At 36.6% G+C, this 22,691-nt stretch overlaps 1 protein-coding gene across 5 annotated transcripts in view; it reads right to left on the bottom strand.

The window, feature by feature from the left end:
- SRBD1 (S1 RNA binding domain 1) overlaps window positions 1–22,691 on the bottom strand; it is a 221,141-nt gene that overhangs the window by 17,211 nt on the left and 181,239 nt on the right. For 3 of the 5 annotated variants that reach the window (XM_060168674.1, XM_060168676.1, XM_060168678.1), the window contains 3 exons: window positions 17,586–17,692; window positions 16,326–16,502; window positions 13,053–13,235 (listed from right to left, as the gene is read on the bottom strand). In XM_060168674.1, the coding sequence (XP_060024657.1) occupies window positions 13,053–13,235; window positions 16,326–16,502; window positions 17,586–17,692 (467 nt within the window). The remainder of the gene's footprint in view (window positions 1–13,052; window positions 13,236–16,325; window positions 16,503–17,585; window positions 17,693–22,691) is intronic. The other 2 variants (XM_060168675.1, XM_060168677.1) reach the window with 1 other exon arrangement.

The raw sequence follows: 22,691 nt of genomic DNA, 5'->3' as shown, positions 1-22,691 counted from the left end.
AAGTGTCCTTAGCGACAACCAGTGAGACGTGAGAATCGGAAGAGAAGCAGAATCAAGTGATGGAAGGGTAGCTTGGGGAAGTGTGGGACAGAATGAGTAAAGATATGGAGACAATTATAAGGAAGGTAGCTCTCAATTTTTTCAGTGATGTGGAATGTAAAGTAATCAACTAAATGTGAGAAGATCCTGAAACAAGTAAGAGATTGAGAACAGAAAGGGTTCAAAGGACTATTGAAATAAAAACTACCTGTAGCAAGAGTAGGTTTCTTAATCCCATGTTCCCCTTATATCTTCTATAGTATGGAGTTTCTTACTGTTTTTAAATGGACATTTACTAAAAACCTCAAATTATCCCTTACTCTCTTACTTAAAAACACCTTCTGGCAGAGGTGAGTGCAATTCTAGGATGAGTATGCTACTCCTGCTCTTCACCCTCCTTGTCTTTTAAAATGAGAAGATACCAAATGTGGTCACTATCAACCTGCTTATTTTGAAATGTACATGTCTCATTCTAAAAAGCATAATGAAAGGAATTCTTTTCAGTGCAATACTCAGGAAACATCATACCTACAGCAGAACAGCATAACATTCTACATACTCTATGTGAAGAATCCATTTCTTACAGATCCCTTAATAAAATAAATAGGCAAAGTTTCCTTTATTGGAGGAGGTAATGTTTTCTCCAGAAGGAAGAGAGAGTCTAATTTCAGCCATGTGATGATAGAGAATAACAGTCAAAGCTAGCACATTACAGATATTCTGGTTTTTTTTTTCCTTTAGAAGCACACAAAACACAAGCCTTGTTACATTTCTGTGCTGAACACAGACTGTCTTTAAGGGTATGATTCCCTTAAATCTGAAAGACCATTACTATTACATTTAAATCTGGCTCCAAACTAGCTTTTTAATTGTGAGCTCAGGCTTTGGAGTGTCATAGATCTGGTTCAGATCTTGGTTCCACCAGCTGACTTATCTTAGGCAATCTACTTCACCCATTGGAGACTTTGTATACTTAAAGAAGTGGGAATATTAACAGTACTAACCTCGTTAAGATTGCTGTGGGGTTTAAACAAAATGATGCTTCTAAAGTGCCTGGTAATGAGGAAATACTCAATGAATGTTTGTTTTTATTGGACTATTAACTAATCCTCAAATCTGACCTGAGCTATATTTTTTGGTCTCCAACCCTTTAAACATCTTTTTTCCTCTTTCTACTGGCTGAAAGACCTAGCCCAAATGTCACCTCCTGCAAGAAACCTTATAAGAAACTCCTATCTGGAAATGAGATCTTTCTCCTGTGAACAACTTTGTGCTTTGCAAAGGACGCTTACTAATTATTGACCTTTACTATGGTTATTTGTGAATAAGTTTCATCCTCCCTATTTTGGTAGGCTCCTTAGGACCATAAATCACCTCTATTCATTTTTATATTCTTCAGGCCCCCCACCACAGTGCTTTGTACATTTGAAGTGATGAATGAAATCATCAGCAATAAAATCCACAGAATAAAAAATGAAACCATAAAGAACATGAAAAAAAATATGGGGAACACTGAATTGATCTTAGAAATCAGATATCTTAAGAGAAGATCAATTTGCATAAAAGCATGAAAAAGAATAGTAGGTTTACTTCATAAAAATTAAACATTCATATTTCAAAAACATAATAGCATTATAAGCAGATATAAAATTAAATAAACTAGAAAAAAATTCAGCCCATACAACACTTTAATAGAGAATCCCTACATGTAAATAAAACTTTTAAGTAATATAAATAATAAAAGTAGTCCAAAAAAAAAAGTAGACTTTTTAAAACCACTAAACGACTAACTTAGGTTACAAAATACCATGATCTCAGTTTTCTAAAATATGAATGTGAGAGAGAATATCATAAATACAAAAGTAAAACGACTTAATGGCTTCACATTTTGTTGTATTTCTGGGAGTGACATCATGGTAGGGTAGCATTAAAGCTATTTATGTTCCTACTGCTTTTCTAATATAACTAAAAATGAAATTTACTGCAATGGAACTTACTTTTACAGAACTGAAGTCAAACCAGTGATGACCTAATCACATCCATAGTGGGCTTTTCTTCCCTGGGAAGACACTTTTTTAACGCTATATGAAAGTTTGAACTACCTATATGTTGGGTGATGTCTTTACTAAGTATACTTGAAAGCCAGAAAAGACCATCACAGTTCCAAAGTGGATAACGGGGATGGTAAGCAAAATTAGATAAACTACCAGTCTGTCTCCAGATTTTAAAGGTCAGGAGTTGAAGTTCATGTAGAGAAATTTCCCATGAAAAAGTCCTCAAGTACTCTGCTTGTGAGAGACAAGCCTACTCCCAAAGGAAGCATAGCGAAGGGTGCAGTCACTGGTAGGGCTTTTATGCTCCACATGCAGAAACTAGCCCATGTGAAAACTGGTAGAGAAGTCCTGTCTGACAGGAGAAACTCAAGATTTCTCAGGCTTGAACACTGCTGGTGGCATTGCAAATCAGTGTGTTACTTGGCAATGTATATTAAGAGCCACATAAACTTTCAAACCCTTTGGCAGAGTAATTCCACTTCTAGGAACCCATCATAAGGAACCCCTACTAGTACTACTATTACTAAACTGCAGTTCCATCACTAGATGGAATATTATTTAGTCTTTTAAAAAGGGATATGCAGAAACAAAAAATTTGTGCTTATATTAGAAAGCAAATAGAAAAACTTATAAACCACATTAGAACTACATCATAGAAACAAACAAAAATTAAAAAAAGACACTGGCTTTGCACAGAGCAAAATGCTAATTTAGTGCCCATGGAGATGTCAATTGTTGCAAGAAGTCTATAAATCCATGTGTACATATGCCTCTTCTCAAACAACAAACACTAAAAATACAATTACTATAATATGAGACCACAATTTTATTTAATATTAAAAAAAGGAGAACCACGTGCTAGGATTAAGAATGGGACAAGGATGCCCATTCTCACCACTCTTATTCAACATAGTACTGAAAGTCCTGGCCGTTGTAATAGGCAAGAAAAAGAAATAAAAAGCATGAAGATTAAAAAAGAAGTAGTAAAGCTTTCATCTATTTGCTGATAACATAATTGTTTATATAGGGAAATTTAAAGAATATACAAACACACACTAAGAACTAGTAAGTGAATTTAGCAAGGCCACGGGATACAAGGTTACTATAAAAAAATCAACTGTGTTTTTACATATTAGCAGCAAACAATTAGCAACAAGTTAAAAAACATTCCGTTTACAATAGTGCTGAAAAGAATAAAATACATTTAATAAAATACATGCAAGACCTCTACTCTAGAAACTAAAAAACACTGCTGACAGAAATGACAGAAGATCTAAATAAATAGAAAGAAAATAAGTTCATGATGAAAAGACTCAAGAAATATTATGAGAACATCAACTGTTCCTAAATTCACCTAGACTCAATGTAATCCCAATCATAATCCCACCAGGTTTTGTTTTTTTTAATGTAAATTGACAAGTTCATTCTAAAATTTATAGGAAAATCAAATCATCTAGACTATTCAGAGCAATGTTAAAAAAACAAAGTTGGAGGACTGACGCTACCTGACTTAGAAACTTAGCATAAAACTACAGTAATAAAGATACTGTGGTATTGACAAACAGATCAGTGAAACAGAATAGAGAGCCAGAAATAGACCTACACTCACACAGTCATCTGACTTTCAACAAAGGTACAAAACAATGGGTAAAGAAAAGTTGTGTTGTTGCTATTATTTTTCAAACTGGTGCTGGAATAACTAAATGTTCATAATGAAGAAAGAAAATGAACCTTGACCCCTACTTCAAATCATACACAAAATGTAACTGCAGATATATCACTGACTTAAATGTGAAAGTTAAAACCATCAAGCTTGGGCTTCCCTGGTGGCACAGTAGTTAGGAATCTGCCTGCCAGTGCAGAGGACACTGGTTCGAGCCCTGGTCCAGGAAGATCCCACATGCCATGGAGCAGCTGGGCCCGGGTGCCACAACTACTGAGCCTGTGCTCTAGAGCCCTCGAGCCACAACTACTGAAGACCACGTGCCTGGAGCCTGAGCTCCACAGTAGGAGAAGCCACCGCAATGAGAAGCCTGTGCGCCACAACTGGAGGCCCGTGCACAGCAGCGAAGACCCAATGCAGCCCAAAATAAATAAATAAAATAAATTTACATTAAAAAAAAATTAAAACCATCAAGCTTTAAGAAGAAAACATTGAGGAAAGATTCATGACTTGAGGTAGGCAAAAGTTTCTTAGGACAAATAAAGCAGTAACTTCATATAAAAGAAAAAAACAGATAAATTAGACATCATCAAAATTAAAAACTTCTGCACATCAAAAGACGTTAATCAGAAAATAAAGATGTAAGCCACAAACTGGGACAAAATATTTGTGGAACATATATTTGACAAAGGACTAATATGCAGAATATGTTTTTAGGGGGCAGAGTCAAGATGGCGGTGTGAGAAGATGCCGAGTTAGCATCTTCTCCCCACTAGGACACCTGGCAGCCACTGGTGAGGGACCCTTACACCCAAGGAGACGGAAGGAATCCCCAAGTGAACCGGTAGGACGTGGGGGACAGAGTGGGGAGGAGAAGTGGAGGCCAGACAGGATCAGCGCCCCTGAGGCCAGGGAGATCAGGAGAAGTAAGCAGGAGGGACCCTCCGGAGGAGCAGGAGAGGAGCTGAGGGTGACTGCCCAGTCCACTCGGGCCCGGGGAGCCTGCTGAGCTCCCAGGCTGGTCCCCTGTCCTCCAAGGCACCCCCACCTCCCTGGCCGCATTGGTCTTGGGGGCATACAAAGGAGGCCAAGGGGAGTTCAGGAGAGGCAGGCAGGAGGGACCCTCCAGGAGGAGTGGGAGAGGAGCAGAGGGTGTTTGCCCCGCCCACTAGGGCCCTGGTAGCCTGCTGAGTTCCCAGGCTGGTCCCCTGCCCTCCAAGGCCCCCTGCCGCCAACCCCTGGCCGCATTGGTCCTGGGGGCATAGGAAGGACGTCAACAGGAGAACAGGAGAGGCAGGTGGGAGGGGCCCTCAGGGACTGGAGGAGCAGGAGAGGAGAGGAGGAGCAGGAATGCCCTGCCCACTCGAAACCAGGAAGCCTGGTGGGCTCCCAGGTGAGGTCCCCCGCCCTCTGAGACCAGGGGTGGGGGGACACGCCTGGGCCCCTTCTGCTCCTTGAGCCTAAGCCCCACCCCCCACAGCCCCCAGGGCCTTTTCCAGCCCTGTGGGCCCTAAGCATAGGCCCCACCCACAGCCCAAACCTTGCCCTTGCTTAGGCCCTGCCCTCCACAACCACGGCCTTTCCCCTTGCCTTTTTTTTTTCTCTTTTCCCTCCTTTTTCACTATTGTGGTACTGTTGTACCTTCTGGGTGTTGATTCACCTATGTTTTTATTTTTATATTCTTTCTAACATATCTGTTAGTTTCCTAGTCTAATTTCATTTTTCACTTTGTTATTGTTCTCTCTCTCTCTCTCTCTTTTTTTTCTGCCACTGCATGCTGCTTGCAGGATCTTGCTTCACGAGCCAGGGGTCGGGCCAAAGCTCCTGTGGTGGGAGGTCTGTGTTGGAACCACTGGACTAACAGAGAACCTCAGATCCCAGGGAATATTAACTGGAGTGAGGTCAAACAGAGGTCCTCATCTCAGCACCAAGACCCAGCTCTACCCAACAGCCACCAAATTCCAGTGTTGGAAGCCTCAGGCCAAATAACCACTAAGACAGGGACACAATCCCACTCAAAAAAAAAGAGACAGCAAAAAAAATACATCACAGATGAAGGAGCAAGGTAAAAACCTATAAGACCAAATAAATGAAGAGGAAATAGGCAATCTACCTGAAAAAGAATTCAGAGAGTAAAGATGATCCAGAATCTTGGAAACAGAATGGAAGCATGGATTGAGAAAATACAAAAAATGTTTAACAAAGATCTAAAGAACTAAAGAACAAACCAACAGAGATGAACAACACAATAACTGAAATGAAAAATACACTAGAAGGAATCAATAACAGAATAACTGAGGCAGAAGAATGAATAAGTGAGCTGGAAAACAAAATGGTGGAAATAACTGCCGAGGAGCAGAATAAAGAAAAAAGATGAAAAGAATTGAGGACAGTCTGAGAGACCTCTGGGACAATGCTAACACACCACATTTGAATTATGGGGGTCCCAGAAGAAGAAGAGAAAAAGAAAGGGTCTGAGAAAATATCTGAAGAGATTATAGTTGAAAACTTCCCTAACATGGGAAAGAAAATAGTCACTCAAGTCCAGGAAGCACAGAGTCCCATACAGGATAAACTCTAGGAAAAACAAACCAAGACACATATTAATCAAACTAACAAAAATTAAATTCAAGGGAAAAACAAAAAATAACATACAAAGGAGTCCCCATAAGGTTATCAGCTGATTTTTCAGCAGAAACTCTGCAGGCCAGAAGGGAGTTGCAGGATATACTTAAAGTGATGAAAGAGAAAAACCTACAACCAAGATTACTCAATCCAGCAAGGATCTCATTCAGATGCAAGGGAGAAATCAAAAGCTTTTCAAACAAGGAAAAGCTAAGAGAATTCAGCACCACCAAACCAGCCTTACAACAAACGCTAAAGAAACATGTCTAGGTGGGAAACGCAAGAGAAGAAAAAGACCCACAAAAACAAACCCGAAACAATTAAGAAAATGGTAATAGGAACATACATATCAATAATAACCTTGAATGTAAATGGATTAAATGCCCCAACCAAAAGACAGAGACTGGCTGAACAGATACAAAAACAAGACCCATATATATGCTGTCTACAAAAGACTCACTTCAGACCTAGGGACACATACAGACTGAAAGTGAGGGGATGGAAAATGATATTCCATGCAAATGGAAATCAAAAGAAAGTTGGAGTAGCAATACTCATATCAGACAAAATAAACTTAAAAATAAAGACTGTTACAAGAGACAAGGAGGGATCCTACATAATGATCAAAGGATCAATCCAAGAAGAAGATATAACAATTATAAATGTTTATGCACCCAACACAGGAGCAACTCAATACATAAGGCAAATGTTAACAACCATGAAAGGAGAAATTGACAGTAACACAGTAATAGTAGGGAACTTTTAACACGCCACTCACACCAATGGATAGATCATCCAAACAGAAAATAAATAAGGAAACACAAGCTTTAAATGACACAATAGACCAGATAGATTTAATTGATATTTATAAAACATTCCACCAAAAAGTGGCAGAATACCCTTTCTTCTCAAGTGCACATGGAACATTCTCCAGGATAGATCACATCTTGGGTCACAAATCAAGCCTTGGAAAATTTAAGAAAACTGAATTCTTATCAAGCATATTTTCTGACCACAACGCTATGAGACTGGAAATCAATTACAGGAAGAAAATTTGTATAAAACACAAATACATGGAGGCTAAACATGTGCTACTAAATACCCAAGAGATCCCTGAAGAAATCAAAGAAGAAATAAAAAAATACCTAGAAACAAATGACAACAAAAACACGATGACCCAAAACCTATGGGATGCAGCAAAAGCAGTTCTAACAGGGAACTTTATAGCAATTCAATCTCACCTCAAGAAACAAGGAAAATCACAAATAAACAATCTAACCCAACACTGAAAACGACTAGAGAAAGAAGAACAAAGAAAACCCAAAGTAAGTAGAAGGAAAGAAACCATAAATATCAGAGCAGAAATAAATGAAGAAAACAATAGCAAAGAACAATAAAACTACAAGCTGGTTCTTTGAGAAGATAAACAACATTGATAAACCCTTAGCCAGATCCATCAAGAAAAAAAGAGGATGCAAATCAATAAAATTAGAAATGAAAAAGGAGAAATCACAACTGACACTGCAGAAACACAAAGGATTATAAGAGACTACTACAAACAACTATATACCAATAAAATGGACAACCAAGAAGAAATGGACAAATTCTTGGAAAGGTACAATTTTCCAAGATTGAACCAGGAAGCATTAGAAAATATAAACAGACCTATCACAAGTAATGAAATTGAAACCATAATTAAAAATCTTCCAACAAACAAAAGTCCAGGACCAGATGGCTTCACAGGCAAATTCTATCAAACATTTAGAGAAGAGCTAACACCGATCCTTCTCAAACTCTTCCAAAAAATTGCAGAGGGAGAAACACTCCCAAACTCATTCTATGAAGCCACCATCACCCTAATACCAAAACCAGAAAAAGATATCACAAAAAAAGAAAATTATAGGGGAGGGGCTTCCCTGGTGGCACAGTGGTTAAGAACCTGCCTGTGAATGCAGGGGATGCAGGTTCGAGCCCTGGTCCGGGAAGATTCCACATGCCACGAAGCGGCTAGGCCCGTGAGCCATGGCTGCTGAGCCTGTGCATCCAGAGCCTGTGCTCCGCAATGGGAGAGGCCACAACAGTGAGAGGCCCGCCTACCGCAAAAAAAAAGAAAAGAAAAGAAAATTATAGACCAATATCACTGATGAACATAGATGCACAAATCCTGAACAAAATACTAGCAAACAGAATCCAACAACACATTAAAAGAATCATATACCATGATCAACTGGGATTTACCCCAGGTATGCAAGGATTCTTCAAGATATGCAAACCAATCAATGTGATACACCACATTAACAAATTAAGGAATAAAAACCATATGATCATCTCAACAGATGCAGAAAAAGCTTCCGACAAAATTCAACACTCATTTACAATAAAAACTCTCCAGAAAATGGGCATAGAGGGAACCTACCTCAACATGATAAACGCCATATATGAGAAAGCCACAGCAAGCATCATACTCAATGGTGAAAAACTGAAAGCATTTCCACAAAGATCAGGAACAAGACAAGGATGACCACTCTTGCCACTCTTATTCAACATAGTTTCGGAAGTCCTAGCTACGGCAATCAGAGAAGAAAAAGAAATAAAAGGAATACAAATGGGAAAAGAAGTAAAACTGTCACTGTTTGCGGATGACATGATACTATACATAGAAAATCCTAAAGATGCCACAAGAAAACTACTAGAACTAAACAATGAATTTGGTAAGGTTGTAGGATACAAAATTAATGCACAGAAATCTCTGGCTTTCCTATACACCAACAATGAAAAATCAGAAAGAGAAATTAAGGAAACAATCCCATTTACCATCGCAACAAAAAGAATATCTAGGAAAAAACTTGCCTGTGGAGGTGAAGACTTGTACTCAGAAAACTATAAAACACTGATGAATGAAATCAAATATGACATAAACAGATGGAGAAATATACTATGTTCTAGATTGGAAGAACCAATATTGTAAAAATGATTATACTACCCAAAGCAATATACAGATTCAATACAATCCCTATCAAACTACCAATGGCACCCTTCACAGAACTGGAACAAAAAATTTTACAATTCATATGGAAAACACAAAAGACCCTGAATAACCAAAGCAATCTTGAGAAAGAAAAACGGAGTTGGAAAAATCAGGCTCCCCAACTTCAAACTATACCACAAAGCTACAGTAATCAAGACAGTATGGTACTGGCACAAAAATAGAAATATAGACCAATGGACAGGATAGAAATCCCAGAGATAAACCCATGCACATATGGTCACCTAATTTATGACAAAGGAGGCAAGAACGTACAATGGAGAAAAGACAGCTTCTTCAATACGTGGTGCTAGGAAAACTGGATAGCTACATGTAAAGAATGAAATTAGAACACTTCTTAACACCATACACAAAAATAAACTCCAAATGGATTAAAAACCTAAATGTAAGGCCAGACACTGTAAAACTCTTGGAGGAAAACATAGGAAATATACTCTCTGACATAAACCACAGCAAGATCTTTTTTGACCCACCTCCTAGAGTTACAGAAATAAATACAAAAATAAACAAATGGGACTTAATTAAACTTAAAAGCTTTTGCACAGCAAGGGAAACCATAAACAAGACAAAAAGACAACCCTCAGAATGGGAGAAAATATTTGCAAATGAAACAACAGACAAAGGATTAATATCCAAAATATACAAACAGCTCATGAAGCTCGATATCAAAAAAACAAACAATCCAATTAAAAATGGGCAGAAGACCTAAATAGACATTTCACCAAGGAAGACATACAGATGGCCAAGAGGCACATGAAAAGATGGGTCAACATCACTAATTATTAGAGAAATGGAAATCAAAACTAGAATGAGGTATCACCTCATGCCAGTCAGAATGGCTATGATCAAGAAATCGAGAAACAATAAATGTTGGAAAGGGTGTGGTGAAAAGGGAACCCTCCTGAACTGTTAGTGGGAATGTAAATTGATACAACCACTATGGAAAACAGTATGGAGGTTCCTTAAAAAACGAAAAATAGAATTACCATATGATCCAGCAATCCCATTACTGGGCATATACCCTGAGAAAACCATAATTCAAAAAGAGACATGTACCACAGTGTTCACTGCAGCACTTACAATAGCCAGGTCATGGAACCAAGCTAAATGTCCATTGACAGATGAATGGATAAATAAGATGTGGCACATTTACACAATGGAATATTACTCAGCCATAAGAAGAAATGAAATTGAGTTATTTTTAGTGAGGTGGGTGTACCTAGAGTCTGTCACACAGAGTGAAGTAAGTCAGAAAAACAAATACTGTATTCTAACGCATATATATGGATCTAAAAAAAATATATGGTACTGATGAACCTAGTTGCAGGGCAGGAATAAAGACGTAGACATAGAGAATGGACTTGAGGACATGGGGTGGGAGGGGGAAACTGGGGTGAAGTGTGAGTAGCATCAACATATATACACTACCGAATGTAAAATAGCTAGTAGGAAGCAGTAGCATAGCACAGGGAGATCAGCTCGGTGCTTTGCAATGACCTAGAGGGGTGGGAAAGGGAGGATGGGAGGGAGGCTCAAGAGGAAGGGAATATGGGGACACATGTATGCATATGGCTGATTCACTTTGGTGTACAACAGAAGCTAACACAGTATTGTGAAGCAATTATACTCCAATAAACATCTATTAAAAAAGAAAAAGCGTATGTTTTTAACATTCTCACAACTCAATAATAAAAAAGGTAAACAACTCAATTAGAAAATGACTAAATGATATGAACAGATAGTTCACAAAAGAAGCTACACAAATGGCTAATAAGCACATGAAAAAGTGCTCACTGTCACCAGGGAAATGCAAATTAAAACCACAAAGAGATACTACCACATACACACATATACTAGAATGGCTAAAATTAAAAAGACTAACATCAAATGATGTCAAAGAGAACGCTTAGCATTGTTGGTGAAGTGTAAAATGGTACAACTACACTGGAGCGTAGTCTAGAAGTTTCTAAGAAAACTAAACACTCACCTGATTTATGACCCAGCAAATCCTCTCCTAAGTAATTTTCCAAGATAAATGAAAAAAAATGTCAACAACAACAAAAAATTATAGAAGAATGTTCATAGCAGCTTTACTCATAATAACCAAAAACTGGAATAACCAAAAAACTGGAAATAGGCAAGCTTCCTTCAATAAGGAGAATAAACTATGGTACAGTCATACAATGGCATATTATTCAGCAATAAAAATACTTATCCATGTTACAACATGAATTAAAAATCTCTAAACATGTTGAAAGAAGCTTTATACAAAAGAGTACACTGTGTGATATCATTTACATGAAGTTCAAGAAGAGGCAAACTAATCTGGCTGAAGAAATGAGAACACATGGTTAGTGCTGAGAGGCTAGGCAGGGATTTTCTAGGAAGAGGTACAAGGGAACATTCTAGGATGATGGCAATGTTTTTTATCTTGACAGAGGTTTGGGTTACACAGATGTAGGTATTTATTTGCCAAAATTCAGCTCTTGAACACTTATAATTAAAATGTATATGAATTTTACTTCAAAAGAAAAAAAAAAGGAATTATTGAGTTCTAGTTAATGATATACATGCCAAAGTATTAGCTGACCGTGTGTTGATGTCTGCAATTTTCTTTAAAATATGTATAAAGAAAGAGATGGACTCATGGACAAATAGATGGGTAGATAAGTGGAAAAACAGGCATAGTAAAATGTAAATTATAAAATCTGGATGTGGGTATACAGGAATTCACTGCAAAATTTTTTTTTCAACTTTTCTCTATGTTAAATTTTTTCACAATAAAATGCTGGGAGAAAGATACGACTGCTTTTGATGTTGACAGAATATTATTTTTTACTTCCTTTTTTTATTTTCTAAGTTTTCTATAATGTGCAGTAGTCTTTACAATCTTAACATTTTTAAAAGAAATTAAAATTATATTTCTTAAAATAATCAAATATAAATTATTTTTAAAACAAGTTAAAAATCTTACTTTAGATTCAATGAAAATTAAAATATCCACTATTTTTAAACTCACTGTCATTTAATTCACTAAAAGCCTTAAAATATTTAGTTATGTAGGAAGTCATGGTTTTTGAACTAATTAAAATTTTTCAACTAATCAAATGTGGTATCAAAGTTTTCTCTTTTAATGCTAATATTAAACTTTCCCTTCTACTCAAACTTCCCCCTGTGTTAATTAATGTATGCTCATTAAAAGTACATCATTTATTAAACTCTATAATAACTAAGCAGGGCAACATTTCTTAAGAAATCTGAGAGTTGGCTGTTTACTAAAGGGCTTTATCTTTAGATAAGCATAAGCGTTAAGCCAGGTGCTAGTCATTTGTGTCTTGTTAATTTCCAAAACAAACAGAGGAGAGTGCCATGCTATTTCCATTACACCCACTTCACCATTAGGACCAGGGTTTATGAGCTTGACATTGCTCCAGGAATAATGGTTTCATTCCTCACTGAAATAAAATAATGTGCCACATAAGTCAGCAATGTGGAACTTCTGAAAAATGTTGTCATGTTAAACATGGTCATATTTTTAAAGTCTCCATTATGCCAAAACAAAGGCCATTTGCTGTAGAGAACTCACTCTGGGCACAGAAAACTCTCACACAGGCCTCAGACTTACCTCATCGCTATGTCATATGATTCCGGGTGAATACAAGTTTGGTCCAAAGGATTTGGCTTTAGTACAGCATTCACTGCAGTTTTGCTCTTCTTCTTGCTTTGCTTCTCATTTGTGACTTCAACACCTGCTGAAGATGCCACAGCAACTCCCTGCATTTCACCAGCAGATTCAGTTTGCTGACTACTGTAACCATTCAAAACAACATGGGGGTGGTGGGGGGAGGGAGGGTTAGGGGGCGGGCAGAAAAGAGTCTTTAATTAAAAATGTGCTTATTTCTCTGCCATACAAATATACACAAACAGCAACCAGATTCTGACCATTCACTTCACAGAAATTACCACTTAGCTTAAACACTGTTAATAGGGTTTTCCGTTACTTAAAGCCAAAAACATTCTTAAGTGATTCTGCTTGTATAACTGGCATTCTAGGAGAGAACAGAGAGAAATGGAGGAAAATTAATTAAATAAGGAGAAGGCGAAGGTGATTTCTCAGAGCTGAAGAAAAAGCTCCCCAAAGGAATCTACTGAGTATAAAATAGAATGAATGGGAAAAGAATGAAAAAGATATATTGACATATCATGGGGAAACTTTAGAATATAATTTTTAAAATTAAGAAAGAAAAATAAAACAGATTATTGAAAGGAACTAGAATCAGACTGGCATCAGTTTTCTTACTGACAAACATCAGATGCCAGAACACAGTGGAATAATATTTTAAAAGTCTGAGACACAATGATTTTGAATCTAGAATCATATACCTAGCCAAAGCAGCATTCAAATTAAAATCATTTTCAGACATGTAAGGACTGAAGTACAACCCATATAATATACCCTCTCTGAAAAGAGTTTCTTAAGTATATACTCCAGCAAAAACAATGAATTCACGAAAAATGATAATGTGGGCTACAAGAAACAGTGATGTGCACAGAAACCATATTATTAGGTTAAATAACTGCTCATGAATAATGTAGAAAATATATTAAAAGGACACAGTCTGAAACTAAAATCCCAGATCATCTCACCATAGCACATAGTGTGGAAGGGAGGAAGACTGGTAAAGAGACCTAAGGTTCTAGTCTTCTCCAGGAGGAGGACAGAGAAACGTATTAACTCCAGAGACCAATCCAAATCAAATTTAAAGATAAATTTAAAAGATAAATTTAAAGATAATTTAAAAGTAAGATATACAAACTGAAATCACTAAGAGGAGATAAAGATGAGTAAGGAAGACAAGAAGAGAAACAGGGAGAAAACGTGTTAACTGATAAATCCAACAAACAGCATGAAAGGAAAAGAATCGGAAGGCATGAAGAGAAAATATATAATAAGATGGAAGATCAAGTCCAAACACATCAATAAATATAATAAATGTGAATGTATTAGTAAGACTGAGCAAACCTAGAAAATCTATTTGTTTATAAGAGTCATAAAAAATTGAATGTCATAGAAAGTTTGAAAATAAAAAATACCAAGCATATTCTGAAAAGGTAGATATAGCAAAAATGCCAGCAAACAAAACAGATTTCAAAGTAAAAAAACAGTCAATGAGATAGCAAGAGGCATTCTGAATAAAAGTATGACCTATCAAGGAGATATAATACTCATGAATCTTCAAGTCCTTCGTTACCAGTTGAAAAAATTTAAGGCTTTAAAACAACCCAAATGTTCATCAACAGGGCACTGATTAGATTAAATTATAGTACATCTATAAATTAAATACTGTGCAGGCATTATATATAAATGATAATTTATATATAATGATATAAATAAATATATAAATCAATATGTAATATTTGGAAAGAGATCCAAGATATTTTACTGAAACTAATAAAACAAGTTTCAAATAGTGGTATAGCATGATTCCTTCTGTATGCATTTAACAATAACAAATACGTTATTAATTTACATAAATTTATTTTCAGGAAGCAATATATAAGAAACTATTTTGAAGTGACAAGTTGAGGTGCCCTTTTCATTTCATTCTTTTTTATACTGTTTGAATTTTCTAACCAAGTGTTCAAAAAACATAAAGTAAGAAACCCAGTTTTTTTTGCTTCTGGGTTTGGTGGTCTACTTAGAAAGAACTTCCACTACTCCAGCGGTCTGCAAAATTTACCCATGTTTTTTTCTGGTACTTTTAGAGTTTTACTTTTTCCATTTAAGTGTATGATCCATCTGGAATTTATTTGGGTATAAGGTATGGGGTAGGACTCCCACACATACCAAATTCCAGTTGTCATAATGCCACTTACTGGATAATTAATCAATTTTTCCAACTATTTGAAATATCACCTTTATAATAAACTAAATTCCCTCTGGGTTTGATATATTTCAGACTCCTGTTCTACCTGCTTCTACATCAAAACCAAACTGCTTAATTACTATGGCTTTATAATATATTCTACTATCCAGTGGGGCTGGTTTTTCCTTAGTTTTTTCCAGGAAAAAAAAATTATTATTATCACTTTGTCAAAAGAAAAAAATACACATGAATGAATCAGGTAGTCCCAAAGAAGCAAATAAATAAAAGCCATTCTTTCATGATTACAAAATGCTAAGAAGCTTACCAAATTTCTTTGCATTTGTGCTACCAGGATTAGAAAGCAAGGATTTAGCTCTTAATCGACACATCTGATAATTAATGCTTTGGCCAGTTTTCAGTGAGGAAGGAGTGGGGAAACCCAACTATGCTTAGGGTAAAAGCTGTAAGTATGAAGTGGTCATTGAGAAGTCCTCTTTGTTACCTCATCTTATACCAGTCCTTCCCACTTGTGGTGCTCCAATCACACTGGCCTCAGTTTCATTTCCTGAATACACCAAAGTTGGTCCTGCCTTAGGATGTTGCACATGTACTGTTTCCCCTGCTTGGAATGCCCTCCTTCTGATCCCTGTGTGACTGGCTCCTTCATTTCATTCAAAACTCAGCTCAAATAACTTTTCAATGAATAACTCATATAAAGCAGTTTATTGCTCCCCAAAGGCAGTATCATATTGCTTTGTTTTAATTTTTATAACACTTATTACATCTGAAACTATTTATTTTTACTAGTTTATTTATTGTCTGTCTCATTCATTAAAATTTAACTTCATGAGGCCAGGGAATTTGTTGATTTGCTCACTGCTGTATTCCCAGTGCCTAGCAAAGATTAGACAGTTGACACATATTGAATGAAGGAATGAACAAATAGCTAGGATTTATGCCAGTGAGAAGGATGGGTAACAGAAAGAGAGGAGGTTGATAATAGAACAGACAGCGTACACTTCAATAATGACCTGCAAAATGTTCGAATATAATCCTGGTTGACTCTGATGAAACCAGCACACTGTTGGAAAGATTTTGGACCTAGCCCTTTCACTTTCTTCAGCTGTTCTCGGTTGATGAATGGCCCATTTTTCTCACGCCATTCAATAATATTTTTGGCTCGGTTGGCATTGAGTCCAGCAATATGCCTAAAAAAGTAAACAAAATGAGTTATGTGGCCAATGTAATTGTTCTAAGAGTAATGAAAGAAAAGATCTCATCTGAAAAGACAATGATATAAAACATTTGCATCATAAAAGCAACTATAATTACATCTTGTCATATGTCTCTACACTATTCACATTCCTTGTGTTTCTGAATCAAGTAATAATTCTGCCTATTCCTGGTTAGCTTACAAAGTGAGTTAGCAGTAGAAGTTACAATAGCTACAGCTGCATTGTACTATTCTATTTTTTTGATCAGCCTGTTCTCATTAGTAAAGACTTGAACTATAGAAAGGTACTTATTCATGATATAAAAACTCTATCATTACACAGTTGGCTTGGTGTTGATTAGAGAATCTTAATTTTATTACAGAATTCCATATATGGCATTATGGAATGTTTGTCGCTGTGGTAGAAAAGCAACACCTAACAATGCAAGGGTTATTTTCTGCTATTCCAATTTCAAAGCAGAAAGATCCATATTTTTTCCAGAGGTCCAGAATTTCATGCTGCATCAGCAGAATTGTATAATAAATGCAAGACGAGGAACAAAAAATCAGCTCTTCTACAGTCACAGGGGAAAAAAAAAGAATGTATAAGACATGATCATAGTACAATGAAGATATTGAGATGTGACTTGTGGAATCAAGGTAAAAATATGGTAACCATACCTTGAACCCTCAGGATTTATCTTTTGGTGACTGCCAGCTTTGACAGATGTAAGCAAGAGACTGAACTAGTGAAAAATATCTACGCTCCTGTGGTGGGAAACAGCTCTTTTCCATGTTAACCTAATTTAAATTCTATTAGCGACATTAATGCACTCGATAGTCACCATATGTTCTTCACGTTAGATTTCCAGTATTAAAAATAACATGAATTGTTATAACTCTTTTCTTAAATGATGCCTTCCGCTCTGACTGATTATTGGAAGCAATGTATGAACTCACAGATTTTTCTATACTTGACAACTTTATACACGTGTCCCCTTGCTCTAGCTGAGTTTGAACTGGATAGCAAGTAAAACTCAAGATTCTGTGATCTTCAGCCACAGACTTCTTGTCTCACCTTAACAAAACTTCTGAACAGATGTTAATATCCACTCCCACAAAGCTGACACATTCTTCTACAACACTATCCAGTGTGGCCTTGAGTAGAGTCTGAGACACATCGTGCTGAAAAGACAAAGATCAAATATGAATCAAAAGTAAAGAACATGCAAAAAACCACATTTAAAAAAAGACAGACAAGATGAAAAGGCAGAGGGCTATGTACCAGATGAGGGAACAAGATAAAACCCCAGAAAAACAACTAAATGAAGTGGAGATAGGAAATCTTCCAAAAAAAGAATTCAGAATAATGACAGTGAAGATGATCCAGACCTCGGAAAAAGAATGGAGGCAAAGATCGAGAAGATGCAAGAAATGTTTAAGAAAGACCTACAAGAACTAAAGAACAAACAAACAGAGATGAACAATACAATAACTGAAATGAAAACCACACTAGAAGGAATCAATAGCAGAATAACTGAGGCAGAATGGATAAGTGACCTGGAAGACAGAATGGTGGAATTCACTGCTGTGGAACAGAATAAACAAAAAAGAAGGAAAAGAAATGAAGACAGCCTAAGAACCTCTGGGACAACATTAAACACAAAAACATTCACATTATAGGGGTCCCAGAAGGAGAAGAGAGAAAGGACCAGAGAAAATATTTGAACAGATTATAGTCGAAAAGCTTCCTAACGTGGGAAAGGAAAGAGCCACCTAAGTCCAGGAAGCACAGAGAGTCCCAAACAGGAGAAACACACTGAGACGCATAGTAATCAAATTGGCAAAAATTAAAGACAAAGAACAATTATTGAAAGTAGCAAGGGGAAAATGACAAATAACATATAAGGGAACTACGATAAGGTTAACAGCTGATTTCTCAGCAGAAACTCTACAAACCAGAAGGGAGTGGCATGATATACTTAAAGTGATGAAAGGGAAGAACCTACAACCAAGATTACTCTACCGGGCAAGCATCTCATTCAGATTCGATGGAGAAATCAAAAGCTTTACAGACAAGCAAAAGCTAAGAGAATTCAGCACCACCAAACCAGCCCTACAACAAATGACAAAGGAACTTCTCTAAGTGGGAAACACAAGAGAAGAAAAGGACCTATGAAACCAAACCCAAAACAATTAAGAAAATGGTCATAGGAACATACATATCGATAATCACCTTAAACGTGAATGGATTAAATGCTCCAACCAAAAGACACAGGCTTGCTGAATGGATACAAAAACAAGACCCATCTATATGCTGTCTACAAGAGACCCACTTCAGATCTAGGGACACATACAGACTGAAAGTGAGGGGATGGAAAAAGATATTCCATGCAAATGGAAATCAAAAGAAAGCTGGAGTAGCAATACTCATACCAGATAAAATAGACTTTAAAATAAAAAATGTTACAAGAGACAGGGAAGGACAATACATAATGATCAAGGGATCAATACAAGAAGAAGATATAACAATTGTAAATATTTTTGCACCAAACAGAAGACAACTGCAACTGCTAACAGCTATAAAAGAGAAAATCGACAGTAACACAATAATAGTGGGGGACTTTAACACCTCACTTACACAAATGGACAGATCATCCAAAATGAAAATAAGGAAACAGAAGCTGTAAATGACACAAAAGACCAGATAGATTTAACTGATATTTATAGGACATTCCATCCAAAAACAGCAGATTACACTTTCTTCTAAAGTGCGCACGGAACATTCTCCAGGATAGATCACATCTTGGGTCACAAATCAAGCCTCAGTAAATTTAAGAAAACTGAAATCATATCAAGCATCTTTTCTGACCACAATGCTATGAGATTAGAAATCAATTAAAGGGAAAAAAACTAAAAAACACAAACACATGGAGGCTAAACAATACGTTACTAAATAACCAAGAAATCACTGAAAAAATCAAAGGGGAAATGAAAAAATATCTAGAGACAAATGACAATGAAAACATGATGATCCAAAACCTATGGGATGCAGCAAAAGCACTTCTAAGAGGGAAGTTTATAGCTATACAAGCCTACCTCAAGAAACAAGAAAAACCTCAAATAAACAATCTAACCTTACACCTAAAGGAACTAGAGAAAGAAGAAAAAACAAAACCCAAAGTTAGCAGAAGGAAAGAAATCATAAAGATCAGATCAGAAATAAATGAAATAGAAACAAAGAAAACAATAGAAAAGATCAATAAAACTAAAAGCTGGTTTTTTGAGAAGATAAACCAAATTGATAAACCATTAGGCAAACTCATCAAGAAAAAGAGGGAGAGGACTCAAATCAATAAAATTGGAAATGAAAAAGGAGAAGTTACAACAGACACCGCAGAAATACAAAGCATCCTAAGAGACTACTACAAGCAACTCTATGCCAATAAAATGGACAACCTGGAAGAAATGGACAAATTCTTAGAAAGGTATAACCTTCCAAGACTGAACCAGGAAGAAATAGAAAATATGAACAGACCAATCACAAGTAATGAAATTGAAACTGTGATTAAAAATCTTCCAACAAACAGAAGTCCAGGACCAGATGGCTTCACAGGTGAATTCTATCAAACATTGAGAGAAGAGTTAACACCGATCCTTCTCAAAATCTTCCAAAAAATTGTGGAGGAAGGAACACTCCCAAACTCATTCTATGAGGCCACCATCACCCTGATACCAAAACCAGACACAGATACTACAAAAAAAGAAAATGACAGACCAATATGACTGATGAATATAGATGCAAAAATCCTCAACAAAATACTAGCAAACAGAATCCAACAACACATTAAAAGGATCATACACCATGATCAAGTGGGATTTAATCCAGGGATGCAGGGATTCTTCAATATACACAAATGAATCAATGTGATAAACCATATTAACAAACTGAAGAATAAACCATATGATCATCTCGATAGATGCAGAAAAAGCTTTTGACAAAATTCAACACCCATTTATGATAAAAATTCTCCAGAAACTGGGCATAGAGGGAACCTACCTCAGCATAGTAAAGTCCATATACGACAAACCCACAGCAAACATCATTCTCAATGGTGAAAAACTGAAAGCATTTCCTCTAAGATCAGGAACAAGACAAGGATGTCCACCCTCACCAATATTATTCAACATAGTTTTGGAAGTCCTAGCCACGGCAATCAGAGAAGAAAAAGAAATAAAAGGAATACAAATTGGAAAAGAAGAAGTAAAACTGTCACTGTTTGCAGATGACATGATACTATACATAGAGAATGCTAAAGATGCCACCAGAAAACTACTAGAGCTAATCAACGAATTTGGCAAAGTTGCAGGACACAAAATTAATGCACAGAAATCTCTTGCATTCCTATACACTAATGATGAAAAACCTGAAAGAGAAATTAAGGAAACGCTCCCATTTACCACTGCTACAAAAAGAATAAAATACCTAGGAACAAACCGACCTAGGGAGACAAAAGACCTGTATGCAGAAAACTATAAGACACTGATGAAAGAAATTAAAGATGATACCAACAGATGGAGAGATATACCATGTTCTGGGATTGGAAGAATCAATATTGTGAAAATGACTATACTACCCAAAGCAATCTACAGATTCAATGTGATCCCTATCAAATTACCAATGGCATCTTTTACGGAACTAGAACAAATAATCTTAAAATTTGTATGGAAACACAAAAGACCCCAAATAGCCAAAGCGGTCTTGAGGGAAAAAAACAGAGCTGGAGGAATCAGACTCCCTGACTTCAGACTATACTACAAAGCTACAGTAATCAAGACAACATGGTACTGGCACAAAAACAGAAACATAGATCAATGGAACAAGATAGAAAGCCCAGAGATAAACCCACACACCTATGGTCAACTAATCTATGACAAAGGAGGCAAGGATATACAATGGAGAAAAGACAGTCTCTTCAATAAGTGGTGCTGGGAAAACTGGACAGCTACATGTAAAAGAATGGAATTAGAACACTCCCTAACACCATACACAAAAATAAACTCCAAATGGATTCGAGACCTAAATGTAAGACCGGACACTATAAAACTCTTAGAGGAAAACATAGGAAGAACACTCTTTGACATAAATCACAGCAAGATCTTTTTGGATCCACCTCCTAGAGTAATGGAAATAAAAACAAAAATAAACAAATGGGACCTAATAAAACTTCAAAGCTTTTGCACAGCAAAGGAAGCCATAAACAAGACGAAAAGACAACCCTCAGAATGGGAGAAAATATTTGCAAACAAATAAACAGACAAAGGATTACTCTCCAAAATATATAAACAGCTCATGCAGCTCAATATTAAAGAAACCAACAACCCAATCCAAAAATGGGCAGAAGACCTAAATAGACATTTCTCCAAAGAAGACATACAGATGGCCAAGAAGCACATGAAAAGCTGCTCAACATCACTAATTATTAGACAAATGCAAATCAAAACTACAATGAGGTATCACCTCACACCAGTTAGAATGGGCATCAATAGAAAATCTACAAACAACAAATGCTGGAAAGGGTGGAGAAAAGGGAACCCTCTTGCACTGTTGGTGGGAATGTAAATTGATATAGCCACTATGGAGAACAGTATGGAGGTTCCTTAAAAAACTAAAAACAGAATTACCATATGATCCAGCAATCCCACTACTGGGCATATACCTAGAGAAAACCATAATCCAAAAAGACACATGCACCCCTACGCTCACTGCAGCACTATTTACAATAGCCAGGACATGGAAGCAACCTAAATGCCCATCGACAGACGAATGGATAAAGAAGATGTGGTACATATATACAATGGAATATTACTCAGCCATAAAAAGGAACGAAAGTGGGTCATTTGTGAGATGTGGATGGATATAGAGATTGTCATACAGAGTGAAGTAAGTCAGAAAGAGAAAAACAAATATTGTATATTAACGCATATATGTGGAACCTAGAAAAATGGTACAGATGAACCGGTTTGCAGGGCAGAAGTTGAGACACAGATGTAGAGAACAAATGTATGGACACCAAGGGGGGAAAGCGGTGGGCGGGGGGGTGGGAGGGTGGTATGATGAATTGGGAGATTGGGATTGACATGTATACACTGATGTGTATAAAACTGATGACTAATAAGGACC

The sequence above is a fragment of the Lagenorhynchus albirostris genome, chromosome 13 (assembly GCF_949774975.1).
Source record: "Lagenorhynchus albirostris chromosome 13, mLagAlb1.1, whole genome shotgun sequence".
Lineage (NCBI taxonomy): Eukaryota > Metazoa > Chordata > Mammalia > Artiodactyla > Delphinidae > Lagenorhynchus > Lagenorhynchus albirostris.
Note: the sequence above shows the minus strand (reverse complement) of the source record. Positions and strands in the feature narration are given on the sequence as shown.